Source organism: Abramis brama, assembly GCF_963993115.1.
Source record: "Abramis brama genome assembly, chromosome: 9".
Lineage (NCBI taxonomy): Eukaryota > Metazoa > Chordata > Actinopteri > Cypriniformes > Leuciscidae > Abramis > Abramis brama.
The window spans coordinates 16,222,603-16,247,102 of NC_139971.1; the positions used below are offsets into that span (position 1 = coordinate 16,222,603).

The 24,500-nt window shown below is 40.7% G+C and overlaps 1 protein-coding gene across 1 annotated transcript in view; it reads right to left on the reverse strand.

Moving 5' to 3' along the window:
• The window catches only part of cd151l (CD151 antigen, like), a 125,062-nt gene that overhangs the window by 83,136 nt on the left and 17,426 nt on the right, over positions 1–24,500 (reverse strand). The window contains exons 3-6 of the mRNA XM_084123929.1: positions 20,483–20,674; positions 1,128–1,202; positions 939–1,043; positions 693–854 (exon numbers count right to left, since the gene is read on the reverse strand). Coding sequence (XP_083980055.1) covers positions 693–854; positions 939–1,043; positions 1,128–1,202; positions 20,483–20,674 — 534 coding nt within the window. The remainder of the gene's footprint in view (positions 1–692; positions 855–938; positions 1,044–1,127; positions 1,203–20,482; positions 20,675–24,500) is intronic.

A 24,500-nucleotide genomic window follows, 5' to 3' on the forward strand; every position in this document is an offset into this window, starting at 1 on the left:
AATTGCTTACATTTCCAAATACCTGCAGTATTCCGACTCTCTGCCAGAATGAAAAGTGCGTAAGTCTGCTCAGACCCTGACGTGGCGCTAAGCACTTTTCCACATCAAAGACATTTTTATAAATATGAATATTGGCGTGGATTTTAGCAAACACTAAGATCAAATCTGGTTTTAGAGATGAGGCCCCCAGTTCCTTTCCTTATGACAGTGGAGAGATAACTGTCTAACACGGTGGCCTAGATCCTCAGTTCCACAAGCATTCAAGCATTACTCCTATTGATTTGGATGGTTATTTTTTGTCAGCATAATATATTTGTAATATTTATAAACTCAACTTGGTCCAATTTGCTTAACAGATGATTAATTCATACAAACACATTCTTCTAACCCTCATTCTAGCTACATTCTATAATCTCACTGGTTTCTCAGCTCTTCCTCAGCTCCTCAAATCATCTACGTTAGTCTAATAAAACTATTTAGGAAATATTTTATATTTTTACCAGATTGATATATGAGTGGTTGCTACACATACTGTATGAACACAGAAAGTCTCTGAGTGGAATCTTTATTGGGAAAGTTAATTCTGCAATTGTATAATTAAACATGTGAAATGGTCTATATTATCCAAAAGAACCATAAGAAAACATTTCAGCTCTTGTTCAGTGCAAGAATGTCCTTTGCAGTGCACTAACCTCAACTTTATAGATGTTTGAGGGGTGGTCTCTTTGACCACAGTGCTGTATGACTGGGCTCTTACAGCAACTGTCAGGGACCACCCGTTGCTCAGCATCACCAGAGCGGATCCAAACACTCTCCGCCCAATCAGAGGAGTTGTTACTGCCACAGCACTTGAACTGACAAGAGGGAGAAGCAATCATTAGCCCAAAACTACTCAAGTAAATAACAAATGCATTTTAGCAAACAGATAGTTGTCCCACCTCCTGCTGTAGTTTGTCCACAGCCTTTGTCACATGCTCCTGCTCAGGCTGATGGTATTTCTGAACCATAGTCTCTCTCAGGTTCTCCTTCAGTTCCTCATTCAGCTACAACATTCACAAAGTATAACATTGAAAGACACAAATGCATAGCAAACAATGAATGAAAGAAAGAACGAACAAGTAACTGACCTGCTGGTAATAAATGTAGGCCAAAACTCCAGCAAGGATTTCCAAAAGGAACACACACAGCAATAGGACAAAATACTGACAATAGAAGAAGAGAGACAAGGGGTATTAGAGATTTGGTTTCAAGTACAATTCTTGTGAGATGGCAATTTATATAATGATATCCAGAACAAATGATAAATGCCTTTAAACTCTTTCTCCGCCATTGACAGAATTTTCTGGCAATCCATGTTTTCACTATTATACAGTAGGGGAAGCTATTACACATCTTCTGAAATAGTACAGAATCTCCAGATCCAAAATTAGCATAGAAGAACAAGCGATACAAGCATTGTCGCATATGTACGCTAACACGATCATTAAACACTAAACAGCATATAAATCAAAACTGCTTAACATTACGTTACTGAATGAAATGTCAAGGAATGTGCAAGCTTTGGGAGTGTTGATGGACTCAATCAACTCCATCTATGTTTTGATCATTGTTCTGAATCCGATCCGGAAATAGTCTTTGAAAAAAATTCAATTTTCTCCAACACTGTAGCTGGTTCGTGTTGTGTACATGTCGAGAAGACGCTGTTTTCTAAGCTGCAAAAGAAAATTATCTTCATAACACTTCCAAAGGATGAGAATGTGAAGAGTCAGTGGTTGAAATTACCACACCGTTTGTCAACTGCTTCTGAAATCTTGGCAAGATCGACGCAGAATAAAAAATAAATAAAAAAAATCCATTAAAGATGGGACAGTACCCACTTTATTTGGACCAACTTGCTCCTCTGAATCACATCCTGTAAGTATGATTAACTACTGTATTGATGAATACACTTTCTAATCTACCTGGTGTTAAAAATACGTAGTTTTGTGTTTTATATGTGTTGTCTATACACTTATTTTCGATTCCCAGCCCTATTAAAGACTCATCTCTTCAAACTGGCATACTCATAACACACTATCACATTTCAATAATTCAAGAGGGGGACAAAATGTTTATGGTGGTTGTAGGATTGGATTCACTTGGATTTCTTTTATGATCTCTATTAACTTTTTGAAACATCAAAGCGATATCAACCTGTAGCCCAAGACTGGTCCACTTTAAAGATAAGCAGGGTTGAGCTTGTCCAGTGCCTGGATGGGAGACGACCTAGGTCAGGAGTGAATCTCCGCTAAAATATCAACTAAAATATACATATTGCTAAAATATTTGTTGTTGAACAATAAATGTGCCATATGTAGAATTTAAAACCTACAAGTAAGTGTATTTTTATGATAGCAGTAACTTTAAGGTAACTATTGTAATGAAGTAATCAAATGTAGGATAATTAGTCTGTGCCTTACTTTCTTAAAGAGATACAGAGATCGATTGCTCCTGTCTGCCTTGTTCGCTGCTGCTGCTGTTGCGTTGGTTTGCGTCTGTAAGCTTCATATATCTTTGTTTTTAATCATTATTTACTATCATTCCTTGTTGTTAATACTGCTAAATATAGCTTACTCAACATCACACATTAACCCGACATCGCTAGCTTCAATCTAAATCGTTATTGCAAGCACAACACAAATTCGCTAGCCTGTTAGCGTGCCATCCGTGTGCTCTTTATTTATTTGTAGGCGCTTAAAATAACTTTGAAACAGAGCATCGCACCTTTTACGAGTTCATCAAACAACTTAGGTGTGTAGGATCAGTCAACAAACACGGTGAGTCATGTCATCTTCTCTTATTGTCACTTGCACTTCATGTAACATGTATAGCATAGCCTTCTCTGCCAGCACAGGATTTACATGTGATAAATGAAGGGAGATAGTCAGGCTGGCGGAGAAGATTTCAGAACTAGAGACACGCAAGGGCTTAGACACTACTTAGTGAACTCTGTACATTGTTCGGTTCCAGCTGAAGTAGAGCCCGTGCAGCAGGGCAACTGGGTGATGTTGAGGCGCTGTAGTCGCGGGACAAAACACAGCTCTTCCGTTCCGATTACCATAACAAATAGATTCTCCCCACTCAGTGAAACACCCACTGTGAATCCTGTTGAATGTGCCCTAGTTATTGGCAATCCTATTACATAGAACGTGAAAATAGAGACACCAGCCACCATAGTCAAATGTTTGCCGGGAGCCAGAGCGCCTGACATCAAAGCAAATTTAAAAGAACTGGCTAATGCTAATCGTAAATTCTCTAAGATTATTTTTCAAGCCGGCACTAATGATGTTCGACTCCACCAGACGGAGATCACCAAAATTAACGTTAAAGAGTTGTGTGAACTCGCAAATGTCAGGCACTGTAATTTGCTCTGGCCCCCTTCCTGTTCACAGGAGTGATGAGATACTTAGTAGATTGTCCTCACTCAATGGCTGGCTGTCTAAGTGAGGTCCGCAAAATAATACAGAATTCATAGACAATTGGAAAAGTTTTTTGGGCAGACCTGACCAGTTGAAAAGAGATGGTATTCATCCCTCCTGGTATGGTGCTGCTCTTCTCTCTAGTAATATGGCACATAGTCTTAGAGCTCAATTGGGGCTCAGGTCAGGAAGCAGACAGACTGGCTAAACCGACCGTCTGCTAGCTGTCTCACGTCACCAGGGTCAGATAAATCCCATCACATAGAAACTCTTTCACCTAGATATCATCATATAGAGACTGTCTGTTCCCTGAATTAGGAAATACAAAAAACTTCCAAACCCATCTAAGGGTAAAAATTTAATTGATGTTCAACAAATAAAAAACAGACACAATACAAATGAGCAAAATGATAAAGCTTGAGTTGCTGAATATTCAATCCCTTACTTCAAAAGCACTTATTGTTAATTATATGATTACAGACTATAACCTAGATGTGCTGTGTTTGACAGAAACCTGGCTAAAACCAAATGATTACATGACTTTAAATGAGTCCACCCCCCAAGATTACGGTTATACACATGAACCTCGTCTGAAAGGCAAAGGGGAAGGTGTTGCTGTAATTTATAGTAATATTTTCAAAATTACTAAGAAGTCTAGTTTCAAATATAATTCTTTTGAAGTGTTGGTGCTTAATGTAACAATATATAGTGTAAATGATAAACCACGTTTGAGATTTGTGCTGGCTACTGTATACAGGCCACCAGGGCACCATATAGACTTTATCAAAGAATTTGCTGACTCTATCAGAGTTAGTACTGGCTGCAGATAAAGTTCTAATTGTTGGTGATTTTAATATACATGTTGATAACGAAAAATATGCATTGGGATTGGCATTTAAAGACATTCTTAACTCTATTGGAGTTAGACAACACGTGTCAGGACGTGACCTACTCATTGTCGTAATCATACTCTAGATCAAAAAACCACTCTTCCGTTCCGATTACCATAACAAATCGATTTGCCCCGCTCAGTGAAACACCCACTGAGAATGATTGTGCCCTAGTTATTGGTGATTCTATTACACGGAACGTGAAAATAGAGACACCAGCCACCATAGTCACATGTTTGCCGGGAGCCAGAGCTCCTGACATCAAAGCAAATTTAAAAGTGCTGGCTAATGCTAATCGTAAATTCTCTACGATCATTATTCATGTCGGCACTAATGATGTTCGACTCCGCCAGTCGGAGATCACCAAAATTAATATTAAAGAGGTGTGTGAACTTGCAAGTACGATGTCAAGGACTGTAATTTGCTCTGGCCCCCTTCCTGTTCGCAGGAGTGATGAGATAGTAGATTGTGTTCACTTAACGGTTGGCTGTCTAAGTGGTGTCCGCAAAATAATATAGAATTCATAGACAATTGGAAAAGTTTTTGGGGCAAACCTGACCTGTTGAAAAGAGATGGTATTCATCCCTCCTGGGATGGTGCTGCTCTTCTCTCTAGTAATATGGCACATAGTCTTAGAGCTCAAACATGACAATCTGGGGCTCAGGTCAGGAAGCAGACAGACTGGCTAAACCAACTGTCTGCTAGCGGCCTCGCGTCACCAAGGTCAGATATATCTCATCACATAGAGCCTCTTTCACCTAGCTATCATCATATAGAGACTGTGTCTGTTCCCCGAACTTGGAAATCCAAAAAACGTTTAAACCCATCTAAGGTTAAAAATTTAATTGATGTTCAACAAATAAAAAACAGCTAAAATACAGATGAGCAAATGCTAAAGCTTGGGTTGCTGAATATTCAATCGCTTACTTCAAAAGCACTCGTTGTTAATGATATGATTTCAGATAATAACCTAGATGTGCTGTGTTTGACAGAAACCTGGCTAAAACCAAACGATTACATTACTTTAAATGAGTCCACCCCGCAAGATTACTGTTATAAACATGAGCCTCGTCTGAAACGCAAAGGGGGTGGTGTTGCTGCAATTTATAGTAATATTTTCAAAACCACTAAGAAATCAAGTTTTAAATATAATTCTTTTGAAGCATTGGTGCTTAATGTAAAAATATATAGTATAAACGATAAATCACGCTTGAGATTTATGCTGGCTACTGTATACAGGCCACCAGGGCACCATACAAACTTTATCAAAGAATTTGCGGACTTTCTATCAGAATTAATATTGACTGCAGATAAAGTACTAATTGTTGGTGATTTTAATATACACATCGATAATGAAAAAGATGCATTGGGATTGGCATTTAAAGACATTGTAAACTCAATTGGAGTTAGACAACACCTGTCAGGACCTACTCATCGTCGTAATCATACTCTAGATCTAATATTATCACACGGAATAGATGTTGATGCCGTTGAAATTCTGCAGCAGAGCGATGACATCTCAGATCATTATCTAGTCTCGTGTAAATTACATTTAGCCAAGGCTGCAAAGCCGACTCCGTGTTTCAAATATGTTAGAACTATCACTTCTGCCACTAAAGATTGCTTTATTAATAATCTTCCTGATCAGTTTCATCATCTTAGCATGCCAGATAGCTTAGAAGAACTTGATATTGCAACAGAAACTTTTAACTCTCTTTTCCAGCACTTTAGACACAGTTGCTCCGTTGCGCTTAAAGAAGATTAAAGAAAATAGTCCAACGCCGTGGTACAACGAGCACACTTAAGAGAGCCGCCAGAAAAATGGAGCGCAACTGGAAGAAAACAAAACTAGAGGTATTTCGCATTTCATGGAAGGAGAGCTTGATTACGTACAGAGAGGCTTTAAAAGCTGCTACATCTGCTTATTTTTCAACCCTATTAGAAGAAAATAAACATAATCCTAGGTATTTATTTGAAACGGTGGCTAAACTAATGAAAAATAAAGCTTCAAGCACCGAAGTTTCCAAGCAACACAGCAGTAATGATTTTATGAACTTTTGGGTAATGGGTCAGTAATGGGTTTATGAACACCGTCACAGAAGATAAAAAATAATTTATTTCACATTTTCATCATTTAGAATACTATAAATGGTTAAACATTTTCTTGTTTTACATGAATTTGTTGTTTAAATACCTGAGTTATTTTTTATTATTTTACAACTTTGAGCCAAATCTCAAAATCGTCCTACGGTGTGACGGTAGACAACATTATTTCATAAATATGAACTTTTATAAATAAAGAAAATAATGTTTAAACATCTTAATGAACACTCCTGGCATAATTGTGCAAGTGTCTATTTCACTAAGTGGCCATCACTTTTCCTATACATACATTTCTAAAAGTGTAGGAATTCAATAAAGTTTGTCACAGAAAAAAATGTCCTTTGGTGTTATGCAATAACCTGACATTAAGTTGGGCAATATCATGGACAACTAAATTTAGTTGAAAGACCCCATTCAAGGTCATGTGACTGAAGACCCCTATGAAGCCCATGAGCAGTGCACATGGCAAGTATTTCTCTCAGAATTGTTCAAATATTTAACTATGTTTTCAGACCACTGAAGTTGTTAAGTTTTTTTGTCCTTTAGTGTGACACTCCTAAATTTAATTTTTTTATTAAAATTTGTATTTTTGACAGCAGGACTATGTAATATTATGCAAATGTATCATGCCAATTGCTAATAACAGTTCAGCTAGTATTAGCATGGTTATTAACTGCCACAAAAGCTCAAATGTCCTTTGGTGTGACAGAAAAAGTCACAGGAAATGTCCTATGGTGTGACACTTTCGCCTGTCACACCATAGGACACAGATGTCACACCATAGGACAAGACCTCCTTAAGAAGCTTTTAAAACGAATATATAAAGTTTCAACAAAAAAACAAATGTCCTCCTTTATTATTGTTACAATAAACACTATATATTCTGACTCTTTTTATGCAATGACTATCTTTGTCCTTTAGTGTGACGTTTTGTCCTATGGTGTGACAAACACAAAACAACAGAAAAATATACTTATTTTAAAATATCTTTTAAAAAAAGAGTCAAGTTTGGCATTAGGGGAGTTACAATAATATCTCCTCTTAAATAGGTACAATTTCAAACAGTTTTGTAAGGTTGGCGAAAAAGTTTTACTGACATTCGTAGGGAAAAGTTTATCAGGTTCATCTATCCATGGTGAAAATGATTCTAATTAGTACTTTCATGTAAAATAAATATCACTTTAAGAAAATAATGTTTTAATAATGTGAACAATTCTATCTCAAGTAATTTTTTTTATGTTATTTAATATAATTTCTTAGTACTTTTTAAATGTCACACCATAGGACACATTTACAGTACTGTTGAGTGAAAACGTGAAAAAAATATGTGAAGTCATTGACAAATTGAGTGACCACTACTATTTTCTGAAACTGCAGTTTTCATACTCCATAAATATATGTATTTTTTCTTAAAAAGTTATGTTTTCCAAAAAAAGTACTTTTTCTTGGCCATTTGTCAACTACCCACTTATAAGATTGATAATATCAGGGACAAAATTATAACTATGCAACCGTCTACTACAGTATCGCATCAGGGAGTGCATTGTAGTCTCCCGGAGGAAAAATTTGATTCATTCGTTGCTATAGGAGAGGAAGAATTTACTAAACTCATTAAATCATCTAAATCGACAACATGTATGTTAGACCCTATACCGACTAAGCTACTGAAAGAGATGCTTCCAGAGGTCATAGATCCTCTTCTTAATATCATTAATTCGTCTTTGTCTCTAGGATACGTACCAAAAAACTTTAAGCTGACTATGATTAAACCGCTTGTTAAAAAAACGCAACTTGATCCTACAGAATTAGTCAATTACAGGCCGATCTCGAATCTACCTTTTCTGTCAAAGATATTAGAAAAAGCAGTATCCTCACAACTGTGTTCCTTTCTTGAAAGAAATGATATCTGCAAGGATTTCCAGTCCGGATTTAGACCGTACCATAGTACCGAGACTGCTCTCGTTAGAGTCACAAATGATTTGCTCTTATCATCCGATCGTGGTTGTATCTCTCTATTAGTGTTACTCGATCTTAGTGCTGCATTTGACACCATTGACCACAACGTTCTTTTAAATAGACTCGAACATTATGTTGGCATTAGTGGAATTGCACTAGCATGGTTTAAATCATACTTATCTGACCGTTATCAGTTTGTAGCAGTAAATAAAGAGCTGTCTTATCGATCACAAGTTCAGTATGGCGTACCACAAGGCTCAGTACTAGGACCGCTGCTGTTCACTCTGTACATGCTACCATTAGGAGATATCATTAGGAAACATGGAATTAGCTTCCACTGTTATGCTGACGATACTCAGCTGTATATTTCTTCAGAACCTAACGAAACTTATCACTTCACAAAATTAACAGAATGCATAGCTGATATAAAAAAATGGATGACTCGTAATTTCCTACTTCTAAATTCTGAAAAAACAGAGATTCTAATTATTGGACAAAAAACTTCCTCACGTAATAACCTAGAATACTGTCTAACACTTGATGGCTGCTCTGTTAAAGGAACACTCCACCGTTTTTGGAAATAGGGCTTATTCACATTCTTTCATACATTTAGATAGGTGGGTAAATGCATTTTTGTCTCGATGCATGCATTGTTTTAGTTTGACAGGGTCGGCGCTAGCTTAGCTTAGCACAATGAATGGAATCCTTTGTTGCCAGCTAGCATGTCCTGAGTAAAAGTGATCAAAAAAAACACAAAAAAAACACGTAATTACTTCTTGTGGCCTGCGTATTCACAACGAGTACAAATAGCGATGCAGATTAACACTATGTGATTTCTTAGGCAGATATTGACTTGGGACTATATTATGGGGAAGCACAGGCGAAGCACGGCTACTTAGGCGCAGACATATCACGCAACACATGAAATCCCACGACTTCCGTCAACATACCGGTGTGAATAGTAGCTGCCTGGCTATTTTCCCTACAGTACATGAATGGCGATGAACATGGCTGATTTTGTGTGAGCCAGAACCATACCTATATACAAGAGTTTACAGAAAATGAGTGGAAATAGAACGACAGGCGGAGGTTGCGATCGCTCAACAGCCCGAGGACGTGAGGATGAGAGCCAACATGAACTGGTGGTGTGAATGTGGGGGAATATGCCGACTGAAATAGAGTGTCTGTGCTGTGGCGAGTGGGACAAGTTACTGCCATCGATAACCAGGCTCAACGTGTCAGATCAAGATGAGCGTGCCCGCAGTTGTGTCACAGCTACCGAGGATTTCACGGTGCTGATCCATCCGGCAGTACTCGATTTTTTTTTCCAGTGTGATAAAGTGAACTGGAAAAAACGGCCCACGCCGAATAGACCAAATGGACAGCTGTCCACAGAGTAAGTGATTATTTTAAACATGACACATGTATAGTAAACTGCTTGTAGCCTTCTCCTCTCTAGTAGTTATACTAAAACTCCTGAGTCAAAAGAACCAGGCTAACTCGGTGAGAGAAATATAGCTAACTTAGCCCTCAGTCATTTCATTTTACAGGTAACGATAAGAGCGATTTTTATTTTACTTTGGTTGGTCATGCTAAACAGGTTGAATTCAACATGAGGTTATACTAGAGGAGGCTAACGTTATTTGAACCGTAGTCTATATACAGCTTCTCAGCATCTATCTTACAACCGAATAAAGGCACAGATTAACATAAGGAAGAGTAATAAAAGACAACTTACATGTGCACTTTGTTCTGCCTGTGCTTTGAAAATAGATGGGATGGGGACAGCCGTATGTTTCAGACGTAGTACCGTCTTTCTGGGCCCATATTCCATTTTTTCAAAGTAACTTAGTCCTCCGGTGCAAAATGCTCTTTGCAAACACGATACTGTTTGATTTTGTAAAGAGGCGTTGAAGTACAGATCTCCAGAGCAGCTAGCCATTTATTTCTCAGTTCCACATTCGATGGAATTCTGTGAAACATTACATTCATGTATGTCCTTTGCTTGTTCTCACAACCTTTTGCTACGCAGATAATTACCATGTTTGCTGTAACTGTAGTTGTAACTTCTCAAAAAAAACAATCCAAAAGCGAAGACACTCGGTGTGCGTGTTGTTCTTCTGTGTTTTGACTCCTTGCACACCGGTATGTTGACAGAAGTCGTGGGATTTCATGTGTTGCGTGATATGTCTGCGCCCAAGTAGCTGTGCTTCGCCTGTGCTTCCCCATAATATAGTCCCAAGTCAATATCTGCCTAAGAAATCGCCTAGTGTTAATCTGCATCGCTATTTGTACTCGTTGTGAATACGCAGGCCACAAGAAGTAATTACGTGGGGTTTTTTATTTTTTTTATCACTTTTACTCGGGACATGCTAGCTGGCAACAAAGGATTCCATTCATTGTGCTAAGCTAAGCTAGCGCCGACCCTGTCAAACTAAAACAATGCATGCACCGAGACAAAAATGCATTTACCCACCTATCTAAATGTATGAAAGAATATGAATAAGCCCTATTTCAAAAAACGGTGGAGTGTTCCTTTAAGTCTTCGTCGTCGGTTAGGAACCTGGGTGTGCTCTTTGATACCAATCTTTCATTTGAAAGTCACGTGTCTAGTATCTGTAAAACCGCATTTTTCCATCTTAAAAATATATCTAAATTACGCCATATGCTCTCATTGACAAATGCGGAACAATTAGTGCATGCCTTCATGACCTCAAGGCTAGATTATTGTAATGCTATAATGGGTGGTTGCCCTGCACGCTTAATAAACAAACTACAGCTGGTCCAAAACGCAGCAGCTCGAGTTCTTACCAGAACCAGGAAGTATGACCATATTAGCCCGGTTCTGTCAACACTGCATTGGCTGCCTATTAAACATCGCATAAATTTTAAAATATTGCTGATTACTTACAAAGCACTAAATGGTTTAGCTCCGCAGTACTTGAGCGAGCTCTTAACGCATTATAGTCCTTCACATCTATTGCGATCTCAAAATTCCGGCCAGTTAATAATACCTAGAATATCAAAATCGACCGCTTGCGGTAGATCCTTCTCCTATTTAGCACCAAAACTTTGGAACAGTCTTCCAAACATTGTCCGGGAAGCAGACACACTCTGTCAGTTCAAAGCCAGATTAAAGACACATCTCTTTGACCTAGCATTCACATAATACATTATAGACTTCTATAATTCAATGTTAGGCTGCATAGATTAGGTCAGCCGGAACCGGGAACACTTTCCATAAATCCTGATGTACTCGTTACATCATGAGAAGAATGGCATCTACGCTAATTTTAGTGTCTGTGTTTATCCCGAGGTTTTCCCACAGCCTGCCGGATCCAGGCCGTATCCAGATCTGACGAAGGACCTTCGCCTGGACCCGATGACAACGCAGTGCTGAAGTGCCAACTAGTCTCTCCCTATGGAGGATCCCTTTACCACTCTACAGATAAAGCGTTGTCGGGAAAATTCGTTTCGCGTTCCTACCCCGAAGTGACAAAATAAAATAAAATTCTTTATCAAAATTTATAAGGAAAGACAAGTACTTTGTTTAGGCTTGGCTTGCAGGGAATTCCAAACCTGCGTACATATATTCAAACGCACATAACTATAGAACCAATTCTAAATGCGCATGTGAACGCCATCAGCGTTTCTCACAGGTTCGCGTTTAAAGTCTGTGTAGAGAGAATGGTGTCGTTTTAGCAGCCCCTAATTTAATAACAAATGATCGTTGCGACGGAAGCAAATCAATCAAAACTAACTTTAGCTGGAAAATAACTTTATTAAAGAACCGCTATAAAGCCAAAACAATCTCTGTTACCTTAAATTATACGCTTATCTCTGTAAAGCTGCTTTGAAACAATCTACATTGTTAAAAGCGCTATATAAATGAAGATGACTTGACTTGACTAGATCTAATATTATCACACGGAATCAATGTTGATGCCGTTGAAATTCTGCAGAAGAGCGATGACATCTCAGATCATTATCTAGTCTCGTGTAAACTTCATTTAGCCAAGGCTGCAAAGCCGACTCCGTGTTACAAATATGTTAGACCTATCACTTCTGCCACTAAAGATTGCTTTATTAGAAGAACTCGATATTGCGACAGAAACTTTTAACTCTCTCTTTTCCAGCACTTTAGACACAGTTGCTCCGTTGCGCTTAAAGAAGATTAAAGAAAATAGTCCAACACCATGGTACAACGAGCACACTCAGGCCCTTAAGAGAGCAGCCAGAAAAATGGAGCGCAACTGGAAGAAAACAAAACTAGAGGTATTTCACATTTTATGGAAAGAGAGCTCGATTGAGTCAAGTATGCTTTATTGTCAGTTCTTCCACATGTACAGTACATACATACAGAGAATTGAAATTACGTTACTCTCAGACCCATGTTGCATACAGATAACAGTAAAGCCTAAAAATCTAGATCAAATATAAAATATAAAATACAACTATCTAATAAGTAATAAAAGAAGCAGCGCTAGACACATGGCAAGTAGAGTGCAAACCAGTGAAGTGAACAAACAGTGCAGATGAAAAGATTTTAGTGCAAAAAAGTTTATTCCTGTCTGATTAAAGTGCCAAAGGGCTCAAAGAGCAGTCCTTTTATTTAAACTGACTGATGAGGTAGTAGAGCGACGTCAGTTCTGTGCTGAATGAGGTAGTGAGCAGACCCATGCGTCACAAGTGACTGGTGCATGACATCATCATTGTACGTTAGTGGGAGGGGGGAGTGGAAGGACCTAAGGATGTGGATCTGGACGGGGGGGTGGTCCTGGTTCCGTGGAGCCTCGGGCAGAAGAGGGAAGGGGGGGTAATTTCGGGAGCGAGTTCAGCTTCCTGACAGCCTGATGAATGAAGCTGTCCTTCAGTCTGCTGGTCCTGGCCTGGAGACTCTGCAGTCTCCTCCCTGATGGCAGCAGACTGAAGAAGCTGTATGACGGGTGAGTGGGATCACCTGCAATGCAGAGGGATTTGCGGGTGAGACAGGTTCCGTAAATGTCCTGGAGGGAGGGAAGAGAGACATCAATGATCTTCTCAGCTGCTCTCACTATGCACTGTAGAGTCTTCCGGCACGATGCGTTGCAGGCCCCATACCACACAGTGATGCAGCTCTTTAAAATGCTCTCAATGGTGCCTCTGTAAAAGGAGTACATGATGGGGGGTGGGGCTCTGGCTCTTCTCAGTTTACGGAGGAAGTAGAGACACTGCTGTGATTTCTTGGCCAGTGCTGCTGTGTTTACGGTCCAGGAGAGGTCCTCAGTAATGTACACACCCAAGAACTTGGTGCTGCTCACTCTCTCCACAGTTGATGGTTAGAGTAGCATGCTGAGTGTGCGCTCTCCTGAAGTCAACAACAATCTCCTTCGTCTTGTCCACGTTCAGAGAGAGATTGTTGTCACTGCACCACCTGGCCAGGCGGCTCACCTTGCTCCTGTAGTTCGTCTCATCTTTGTTACTAATGAGACCCACCACAGTCGTGTCATCCGCAAACTTAATAAGGAGGTTGGAGTTGTGTGACGGTGTGCAGTCGTGGGTCAGCAGAGTGAAGAGGAGGGGGCTCAGCACACATCCTTGGGGGGCCCCAGTGTTCAAAGTGATGGTGCTGGATGTGTTACTGCCGACCCGTACTGCCTGAGGTCTTCCAGTTAGAAAGTCCAACAGCCAGTTGCACAGCGAAGTGCTGAGCCCCAGCTGGACCAGTTTGTGAATGAGCTGTTGAGGGATGATAGTGTTAAATGCGGAACTGAAGTCTATGAACAGCATGACGTATGAGTCCTTTTTGTCTAGATGTGTGAGTGCTGAGTGGACGACAGTTGTGATGGCATCATCGGCCGAGCGATTTGACTGATATGCAAACTGGAAGGGGTCCAGGGAGGGGGGGAGGGCAGACTTAATATGGTGCATGACTAGCTGTTTGGAGCACTTCATAATAATAGGAGTAAGTGCAACTGGACGGTAGTCATTAAAGCAGGATGGAAACAGCTTCTTGGGAACTGGAATGATGGTGGTAGCTTTGAAGCATGTAGGGATAACAGACTTAATGAGATGTTAAAAATGTCTGTGAAGACATCAGTGAGTTCTGCTGCACAGTCTCTCAGTACACGCCCAGAAATGTTGTCAGGACCTGGAGCTTTGCATGCATTGATCCTTCTGAAGGATCTCCTCACGCTGTCTGGGGTCAGCGTCATCATCTGGTCGCCGGGAGGAGGTGGGGTCTTCTGTGCAGTGGAGCTGTTTTGTTTCTCAAAGCGAGCGAAGAAGGCGTTCACCTCGTTCAGCATAGAGATGTTACTGTCACAGGTCCGCGGTGGGGGCTTGTAGTCCGTAATGGTCTGTATCCCCTGCCATAGGCTCTGAGTATCTCTGCTGTCGCTGAATTGATGCGCTATCCTCCTGGAGTACTGTCTCTTAGCCTCTCTGATGCCGCGGGACAGGTTGGCCCTGGCTGTTCACAGACCCACCTCATCTCCAGCTCTGAAGGCAGCGTTCCGCATCTTCAGGAGTCTGTAGACCTCCCCTGTCATCCACGGCTTCTGGTTGGCCCGGACAGTGATGGTCTTTGTGACTGTTACATCATCAATACACTTGTTGATGTAGGCAGTGACAGTCTCTGAGTACTCTTGGAGGTCTATGGTGTTATTGTATGTGGCAGCCTGCTTAAACATATTCCAGTCAGTGGTGTCAAAACAGTCCTGAAGAGCCTCTGACGACCCTTCCGGCCACACTTGTATCTGTTTTTGAACTGGTTTGGTGACTCTAATGAGCGGTCTTGTATGCAGGCATTAGCATGACGGTGATGTGGTCTGAGGCACCGAGGTGGGGGAGGGGGAGGGCTCTGTAGGCTCCTCTCTGAGTGGAGTAAACAAAGTCTAAAATGTTATTACCTCGTGTTGGAAAGTTAATGTGTTGGTGTATTTTTGGAAACACACTCTTTAAGCCTGCATGGTGAAATCTCCAGCTATGATGAGAAAAGCATCAGGGTGGGCTGTGTCTGCAGGTCACTGATGTGCTGGTACAGTTCATACAGTGCATCGTTCCTGTTGCTGTTGTTGTTGTTCGGAGGAATGTAAACAGAAACGAGCAGTATGGCAGTATATTCCCTCGGCAGATAGAACGGCCGGCACTTAATAATCATAAACTCCACCAGGGGTGAGCAGTGTTTGCAGATCACAACAGCATCGCGGCACCATGCATCATTGATGTAAACACAAAGCCCGCCGCCGCGGGTTTTTCCTCCCGGGACGAGAACTCTGTCCGCTTGATAGCATGTCAGCTGATCGAGCTGAATAGCGCCGTCTGGAACGCTGTTGCTAAGCCATGTTTCCGTTAACACAAAAACACAGCAATCTCTTACAGTCCTCTGAGTTGAACGTAGTAGTCGGATGTTGTCCAGTTTATTGTCCAAAGAACGCGCGTACGTTAGCCAGTAAGATGGTGGGGATGGCTGGCTTGTGTGGGTTAGCCATTAGCCTAGCCCAGATACCTCTGCGTTTACCCCTCTTCTGCTTCCTCTGACGCCGCTTGTGGCGCCTCCGCTGTGGGCGAGATGCAGTAGTGGGGGTCGGTGATGGTGTAGGCCTCCGGAGCAGACCGAGTTCCCGCAGCTTTTCCGCGTACGCGTCGTTTAACTCTAAAAATGTGGTTCTGCCGACTTCCAACAGAAACTCACGGCTGTATACGCGCTTAAAGACAAGTTGACGCGATGAAGACGTACAAAAACACTGCGACTCACAAGACAAAAAACACGAAAACACCATTCTATCGGGAGCGAGAGAAGCCGCTGTATGTGGACGCGCAGCCATTTTAAAAGCTGCTAGATCTGCTTATTTTTCAACCCTATTACAAGAAAATAAACAAATCCCTAGGTGTTCATTTAAAACAGTGGCTAAACTAACGAAAAATAAAGCTTCAAGCCCAGAAGTTTCCAAGCAGCACAGCACTAATGACTTTGTGAACTTCTTCACTTATAAGATTGATAATATGAGGGAGAAAATTATAACTATGCAACCGTCTACTACAATATCGCATCAGAGAGTGCATTATAGTCTCCCTAAGGAAAAATTCGATTCATTCATTACTATAGGAGAGGAAGAATTTTCTAAACTTGTTAAATCATCTAAATCGACAACATGTATGTTAGACCCTATACCGACTAAGCTACAGAAAGAGATGCTTCCAGAGGTCATAGATCCTCTTTTTAATATCATTAATTCATCTTTGTCATTAGGATACATACCAAAAACTTTTAAGCTGGCTATGATTAAACGGCTTATTAAAAAAACACAACTTGATCCTACAGAATTAGTCAATTACAGGCCGATCTCGAATCTACCTTTTCTGTCAAAGATACTAGAAAAGGCTGTATCTTCACAACTATGTTCCTTTTTAGAAAGAAACGCTATCTGCAAGGATTTTCAATCAGGATTTAGACTGTACCATAGTACTGAGACAGCTCTCATTAGAGTCAAAAATTATTTGCTCTTATCATCCGATAGTGGTTGTATCTCTTTATTAGTGTTACTCGATCTTAGTGCTGCATTTGACACTATCGACCACAACATTCTTTTAACCCTTGTGCTGCATTATATATTTTACGACGTTGAGTGCATTAAGGGACAAAAATGTCCACTCTAAACACTGCCATAAAACTATTATATATTATTATTTTTTTCCACTTTCACTGAGTTAAATCTTTTAACCAGCATCAGTCCTCATCATAACTACCAAATATGTATTTAATTTCAGGATTTTAACCCTTTAAATTCCAGTTTTGGTGACGATACCATCAATTACTATAAGAGGAAAAAACACAAAAATATAATTATTTTCCATACACTAAATGCAAAGAGAAAACTTTAGCTTTGGATTATCACAGTCTTGAATATGTCAAAGATTAGCGGCAACATTATTTCTGGTGCATTTAAAGATTTTGTGTTATGTCAGATTAAAAAAAAAAAAAAAAACACACTTAGCGCGTTAAGGACCAAAAATGGTCACATATTAAACACTGCCTAAAATATTATATATTATTATTATTTTCCACTTTCACTGAGTTAAATCTTTTAACCAGCATCAGTCCTCATCATAATTACCAAATATGTATTTAATTTCAGGATTTTAACCCTTTAAATTCCAGTTTTGGTGACGATACCATCAATTACTATAAGAGGAAAAAACACAAAAATTTAATTATTTTCCATACACTAAATGCAAAGAGAAAACTTTAGCTTTGGATTATCACAGTCTTGAATATGTCAAAGATTAGCGGCAACATTATTTCTGGTGCATTTAAAGATTTTGTGTTATGTCAGATTTAAAAAAAAAAAAAAAAAAAAAAAAAAATTCACACTTAGCGCGTTAAGGACAAATTTGATCCTATTTAAACCCATTAAAATATCCATTTTTGAACCCATTGTCATAATATCATAAAATCATAATTTCTATTCAAATACCCTGTCATTACCAAGCCTTGGGGTAAAATATTTACTTGATGTTTTCCACCAGTTGGTATCATTTTTCATATAATTGACATACTGCAAACATCTGCAGTATTGCAAACATTTTCCTGATTTCTACTAGGTGACTATAACCTGTGCCTGTCTCCCTATACATAAAAATTTGCTCTAGAAACAAAGAAAAACTACAAGATCACCATGAAAATGAATTTTTATTTTTCTAAATTCTATAAACATATCAAAAACTTCAAAACAAACAATACGAGCGCCTGGTGGTCGGGCCTCCCCCCATGTGGTCCGGCCGGGCTCAGCCCGAAGGAGCGACGCGGGGCCGCCCTCCCGTGGACCCACCACCTGCAGGAGAGACCGTATAAGGGGCCGGTGCTTTTCTGGAACCACACTCCTTGAGAGAGGATGGACTCTTCACCACTCTGGAGTTGCCCATGGTGAGAGGCGGCGGGCTGGTGTGGGTTTGCTTATAGCCCCCCAGCTCAGCCGCCATGTGTTGGAGTTCACTCCGGTGAACGAGAGGGTCGCTTCCCTGCACCTTCGGGTCGGGGATAGGTCTCTCACTGTCGTGTGCGCCTATGGGCTAAATGGCAGTGTAGAGTACCCGGCCTTCTTGGAGTCTCTGGGAGGGGTGCTGGAAAGTGCTCCAACTGGTGACTCTGTCGTTCTACTGGGGGACTTCAACGACAGTGACACCTGGAGGGGCGTGATTGGAAGGAACGGCCCCCCTGATCTGAACCAGAGTGGTGTTCTGTTATTGGACTTCTGTGCTAGTTACAGCTTGTCCATAACGAACACCATGTTCAAGCATAAGGGTGTCCATCAGTGCACATGGCACCAGGACACCCTAGGCCGGAGGTCGATGATTGACTTTGTGGTCGTTTCATCTGACCTCCGGCCGTATGTCTTGGACACTCGGGTGAAGAGAGGGGCGGAGCAGTCAACTGATTACCACCTGGTGGTGAGTTGGATCTGATGGCGGGGGAGGAAGCTGGACAGACTCAGCAGACCCAAACGTACTGTGAGGGTCTGTTGGGAATGTTTGGCCGAATCCCCTGTCAGAGAGATCTTCAACTTCCACCTCCGGCAGAGCTTCGACCGGATCCCGAGGGAGTCTGGAGATATTGAGTCCGAGTGGACCATGTTCTCCACCTTCATTGTCAACGCGGCCACTCGGAGCTGTGGCCATAAGGTCTCCGGTGCCTGTCGAGGCGGCAATCCCCGAACCCGGTGGTGGACACCGGAAGTAAGGGATGCCGTAAAGCTGAAGAAGGAGTCCTATCGGGCCTGGCTGGCTTGTGGGACTCCTGAGGCAGCTGACGGATACCGACAGGCCAAGCGGACTGAAAGCCCGGGTGGTTGTGGAGGCAAAAAAATCGGGCTTTGGAGGAGTTCGGTGAGGCCATGGAGAAGGACTACCGGTCGGCCTTGAAGAGATTCTGGCAAACCGTCCAGCGCGAGAGGGAGGAGACCCCGGGGAAGACCTAGGACACGCTGGAGGGACTATGTCTCCCGGCTGGCCTGGGAACGCCTCGGTGTCCCCCCGGAAGAGCTGGAGGAAGTGTTGAGGGAGAAGGAAGTCTGGGCATACCTGCTTAGACTGCTGCCCCCACGACCGGGCCCCCAGATAAGCGGAAGAAGATGGATGGATGGATGGATGGATGGATGGATGGATGGATATTATGATTTTTGTCACTCGCCTAAACACCATGTATTATATTTAGGCCCTACACACACACACACAGACACGCAGACACACATTGCTCTCAGACATCCACACATACTCAGAAACATCATTTTTAGATCATTGAGCCATTAAAATGCTTCATAACACAGTCAATAGTGCCCCTAGTGGAAACCAGGAAAATAACGTGCATTTCCCCCCATAGGGAATACCTATGTAGTGACGTCATCTGGTGGAATACACTATATAATGCAAATATAATGCTTTTGCATTAAAACAGCCAAAATGGTCAAAGAAATTAAACTGAAAATGACCAAAAATGTCCTAATGCAGCACAAGGGTTAAATAGACTTGAAAATGATGTTGGCATTAGTGGATTTGCATTAGCATGGTTTAAATCATACTTATCTGACCGTTATCAGTTTGTTGCAGTAAATGAAGAGATGTCTTATCGATCACAAGTTCAGTATGGTGTACCACAAGGCTCAGTACTAGGACCGTTGCTGTTCACTCTGTACATGCTACCCTCGGGAGATATCATTAGGAAGCATGGCATTAGTTTTCACTGTTAAGCTGATGATACGCAGCTCTATATTACTTCACACCCTGACGAAACTTACCAATTCACAAAATTAACGGAATGCATAGCTGATATAAAACCTGGATGACTAGCAACTTCCTACAACTTAATTTTGAAAAAACAGAGATTCTAATTATTAGACAAAAAAACTTCAGGTGTGTTGGAGCTAAACTTGCAGGACAGCGGCCCTCCAGGACCGGGTTTGCCCATGCATGCTCTAAACTGATCTGATGTGCAGTCATGCATTACTATTTATGTCAAGGAACATGCAGTATAAGAAAATGGAAACACAACCCTCAACAGTTCTCTAGAGCAAGTAAACATTTATACATATTTCTCACCACTCTCAGAAGGCGTCGTTGCTCCTTGAAGGTGGCACAGCAGCCTAAAACCCCTGTTACCATGACGATCACCCCGGCCATGATGAGTATATAGGCAGAGACAGCATAAATCTTTGAGGACAGCAGACTGATGTAATCGCTCTTCTCAACTATCGTCCAGATGCCCACAGCCATCACTGCACCTCCTGCCAGCTGGAAAAACATTTAAAGGAACATTCAAGATTCACTGTTGCTTGGAGATGCGCAACAGTTCTGGTGTGGCTTTGTTTGAAACTATCTTTACGAAATAGAGAAAAAACAGAGTATTGCGGCTAAAATGTTAAGTCACTTTATATCAACTTGTTTATTGGACTTTTGTACTGTGGCACCTCCCCCCACACCCCCACCGTCATTTTTTATAGAATTAAAAATCATATAGTTCAGTTAAAGAACAGATGCTACAGTTAAAAACTGAACACGTCTACTCAATTTTGTGAGCTGAACAAGAGTTGCAGCACAGACCAGCAGCAGGAGTCAGATTTCACTTCGCCTCACTCTTGACTGACAAGACAATGGCAGAAGATCTGGCTTCAAAGCAAAATGTAAAAGTGCCTATTTAAACGAGTTTGTCATTGTACAGTTGTGTTGTTGTGTTTTTTATTAAGAATAATAATTAACCCACCATTCAAGCAATTGGCGCCTCCAAATTGCGCTAATTAGAAAGCGAAAGTAAAATGAGCACGGCCGCATGGGCATTTTGACGGTGCGTGTGTTTTTGTATTAATTTTTTGTGGCAGTTTTGCCCCAAGCCCCCGTTGATTATGATAATGTAGTATTTCCAGTTAATTTGGCTGCAAAGAAACATCAGCAGCATGAGACGGTCTGGTAATTGCGCATGGCCTGCGTCACACCTGTTTCACTTTGTAAACAATCTTTGAAGTGTTTTTTAGTTAATGATTTGTAAGACTGGGGCTTTATTAGTGCTGTTCATTGATTCGAGTAAATTTTTTGACATTTGGGTATAAAGTGTTTTAATTCTACAATATATGGTGTAAAAACATCTGAGTGCTGCCCTCTTCAGGTTGAATGGTGGCTACTGCAGTTGAATTTTCCTATTGGATGTTGTGATACTGCGCGACATAAGCAGGTACCAGCTCACCACGCCCTTGGTACGAGCTCACCACGCCTGGTATAAAAACATCTTGTTTAGTCAAAACCACTGTAGCGAATCAGGAGTTGGAATTGCGAGTATTGAAAACGATCAGGATAGCGTATATTAGCATCTAGTTAGCACTGCATTTATACATTTATTTAGCTTCACCAAACAGCTCGCGCTGAAAAGCGACGCAGTGCCAAACGCTGCTCCTCCTGCATGGACTCCATCACTGCAGCGGCTTCTTGATGTGACTGAGCATCTATTTTTAGTCACAATGTATGTTCCTTCCTATTAGGCTAAAGTTAATCCTCTGGGGTTGACAAACGCGGCGGTGCGTTTTGCTGGATTTTTTCACATAGCAGCAAAATAGACTTAAAATACTCTGTCATTTATGGTCATACAGACTTAAGAAATATGAAAAAATAAACTGTTAAATGTCTATTTTTTTATGTGTCCACTTACAATCGAAACAAAACATTGTGCTTTTGTAAAATAAAGAAAATAAACAGGGTGTGCTTTCTGCTGCGTCTCCGTGAACTTTTTTTCTGGAGCAAGTCTCTAAACTTAAACAAAACTCAGCGAATACTATAGTATATAGTATATAGTACTATAGTCACACAGGCATAAGCAATATCTTTATAAACATTTAAGTCTCTGCTATTAAATTATCTAATTCAAAACGAAAACAAATATTCTCTGTTTATGTGATCTGTATGAAAAGATAGAGATGTCAGTCGTTCTCATATGGCAACTCATCTGCGCCTACAGAGAGCGGGCGCTATTGAAACAAGTCTCAGATGCACGCCCACTCCAGTGGGTGGAGTCAGGCTCTGACCAGGGGTTGAGTTACCCTTTAACCAATGAGTGCATTCACACCGGGAGCAGAAGTGCCGCGTGAGCAGCAGTGAAGCGTGGTCCAGTGAAGCACCGAGTCTTTTTTTTTTTTTTTTTGCGTTGCTCACGCTCAATTAAAGTGAAAGAACTCTTTTGATGGACAAAATAAATATGATTTCCCACAAAAAGTGCTCAAAATGCACAGAATAAGCATGTCTAGTGTGTTTTTAACAAGACCTGGGGTATGTCAGAAAAGTACGGTGACCGGGAGGGGACATGTTCGGTTCACTTAGTTTTGTCATGGCCACAACAAATAAATTTGTGGGAACGTGATATTAAGTAGTGGGAACGTCATAATATCTCGTGGGCACGAGATCGTATGTTGAGCGAACGACATCCGTTTCTCGTGGCCACGACTTAATATGTTAAGGGAACGACATCCGTTTCTCATGGCTACCAGTTTTATTACATGTGGGAACCAAATCTTCACACGTGATACGGGCTCCTCCTTTTACCCTGGTCATAATTTACTTAATTTAAGTTTTTCTTAATTTGTTTTTGTTTATTGCCTTAAACGGGACTTTATTCGTGACCCAAGTATTTCATTCAAGCCAGCAAATTTCCGACGAAAAAGCCCATTCAACTTAAAAATGCGCTTCAGGTGTTTTTCACTTAGCCTACCCATGTCTTAATGCCAGAGACCGCACTATATCTTTATATGACATTACTAATTCAAAGTCAAATGTTATTTCATCAGTCTGTTGCCTTTGGCTTGCTCAGTTGGGGATATTTTGGGGATATTTAATTTTATTCTATCAATCAATAAATTCCACTAGAAACAAACTTTGTTGTATTATTTTATTTTAATACTGTGAAGCTGCTTTGATACAATCTGTATTGTGAAAAGCGCTATACAAATATACTTGATTTGATTTGATTTGATCAGTCATCTCCATCTCTGACTGCTGTATATGGTTATTGACCGGTGTGGTACCCTCAACCTAACTCGTGGCTACGAGAAATAGATGTCGTTCTCTCAAAATATGAAGTCGTGGCCACAAGAAAAATATATCTTTCCCTCAACATATGATCTCGAGGCCACAACTTTACATCGTGTGGCCATGACATAATGATGTCGTTACCTCAATAAAATGATGAGGTATTCCCACGAATTAATATCTCGTGGCAACAACATATTATCACGTTCCCACGAGTTTATATGTTGTGGCCACGACAAAACTAAGTGTAAAACTAAGAACTCCCAGTCACCGTAGAAAAGAAAATAAAGAATTAAAAATATTTATTGAAGATTTACCCATTTAAACTTGTTTTTAATTATTCAGTTTGGCTGAAAGTGTGGTGTATTATAAAAAACTAAAGTAAACTAGCCAGAAAACATGATATATAAACTTTATTTTAGTTTATTATGTAATTCATAATAAACTAAAATATTATGTAAAATATTATGTAAAACGTTTCTCAGGAGCTAATTAAATGGCGAAATTCGGCAGGCAAACCACATCATCTCACAAGGAAGCATGCAATCGGGAATTTAGCGAGAAGAATTCGCTCCCCACAAGGATTTTACCTCAGATTCATTCAAGTTCGTGAACTTAAACACGAGATTCACCGCATTGATCATAAGTTTAAAATCCTGATTTGGAAGTGACCTCAGTCTGCATTGCTGCTTGCATCGCTGCATTATTGACACAGGACTCGATCTGATTCACTCTCCATTCATTTCTGTAAGTCTTCACAAAGCTAAGCTAAGTTCCTTTTAATGCCCATTGCTAAAATCTATCAGGGTATTGGCAACATGCTTGTTGCTAATGCTATCCGTGTTGCTTGGGCTTATCTAATTGTTTTCAATAAAATGCTCTTGCTAGGCTTATGCGATCATATTGACTATGTATTTTACTTATCTGTTGTCATTGGCAACTGCTCGCATTGCACATGCTGTGCTTTTAGCACTATGCAGCACAGATTCAAGCAGCTTACGGTGATAGTTAGGAAATAACTATTCATGGTGCAAACGGAATCATTTCTGCT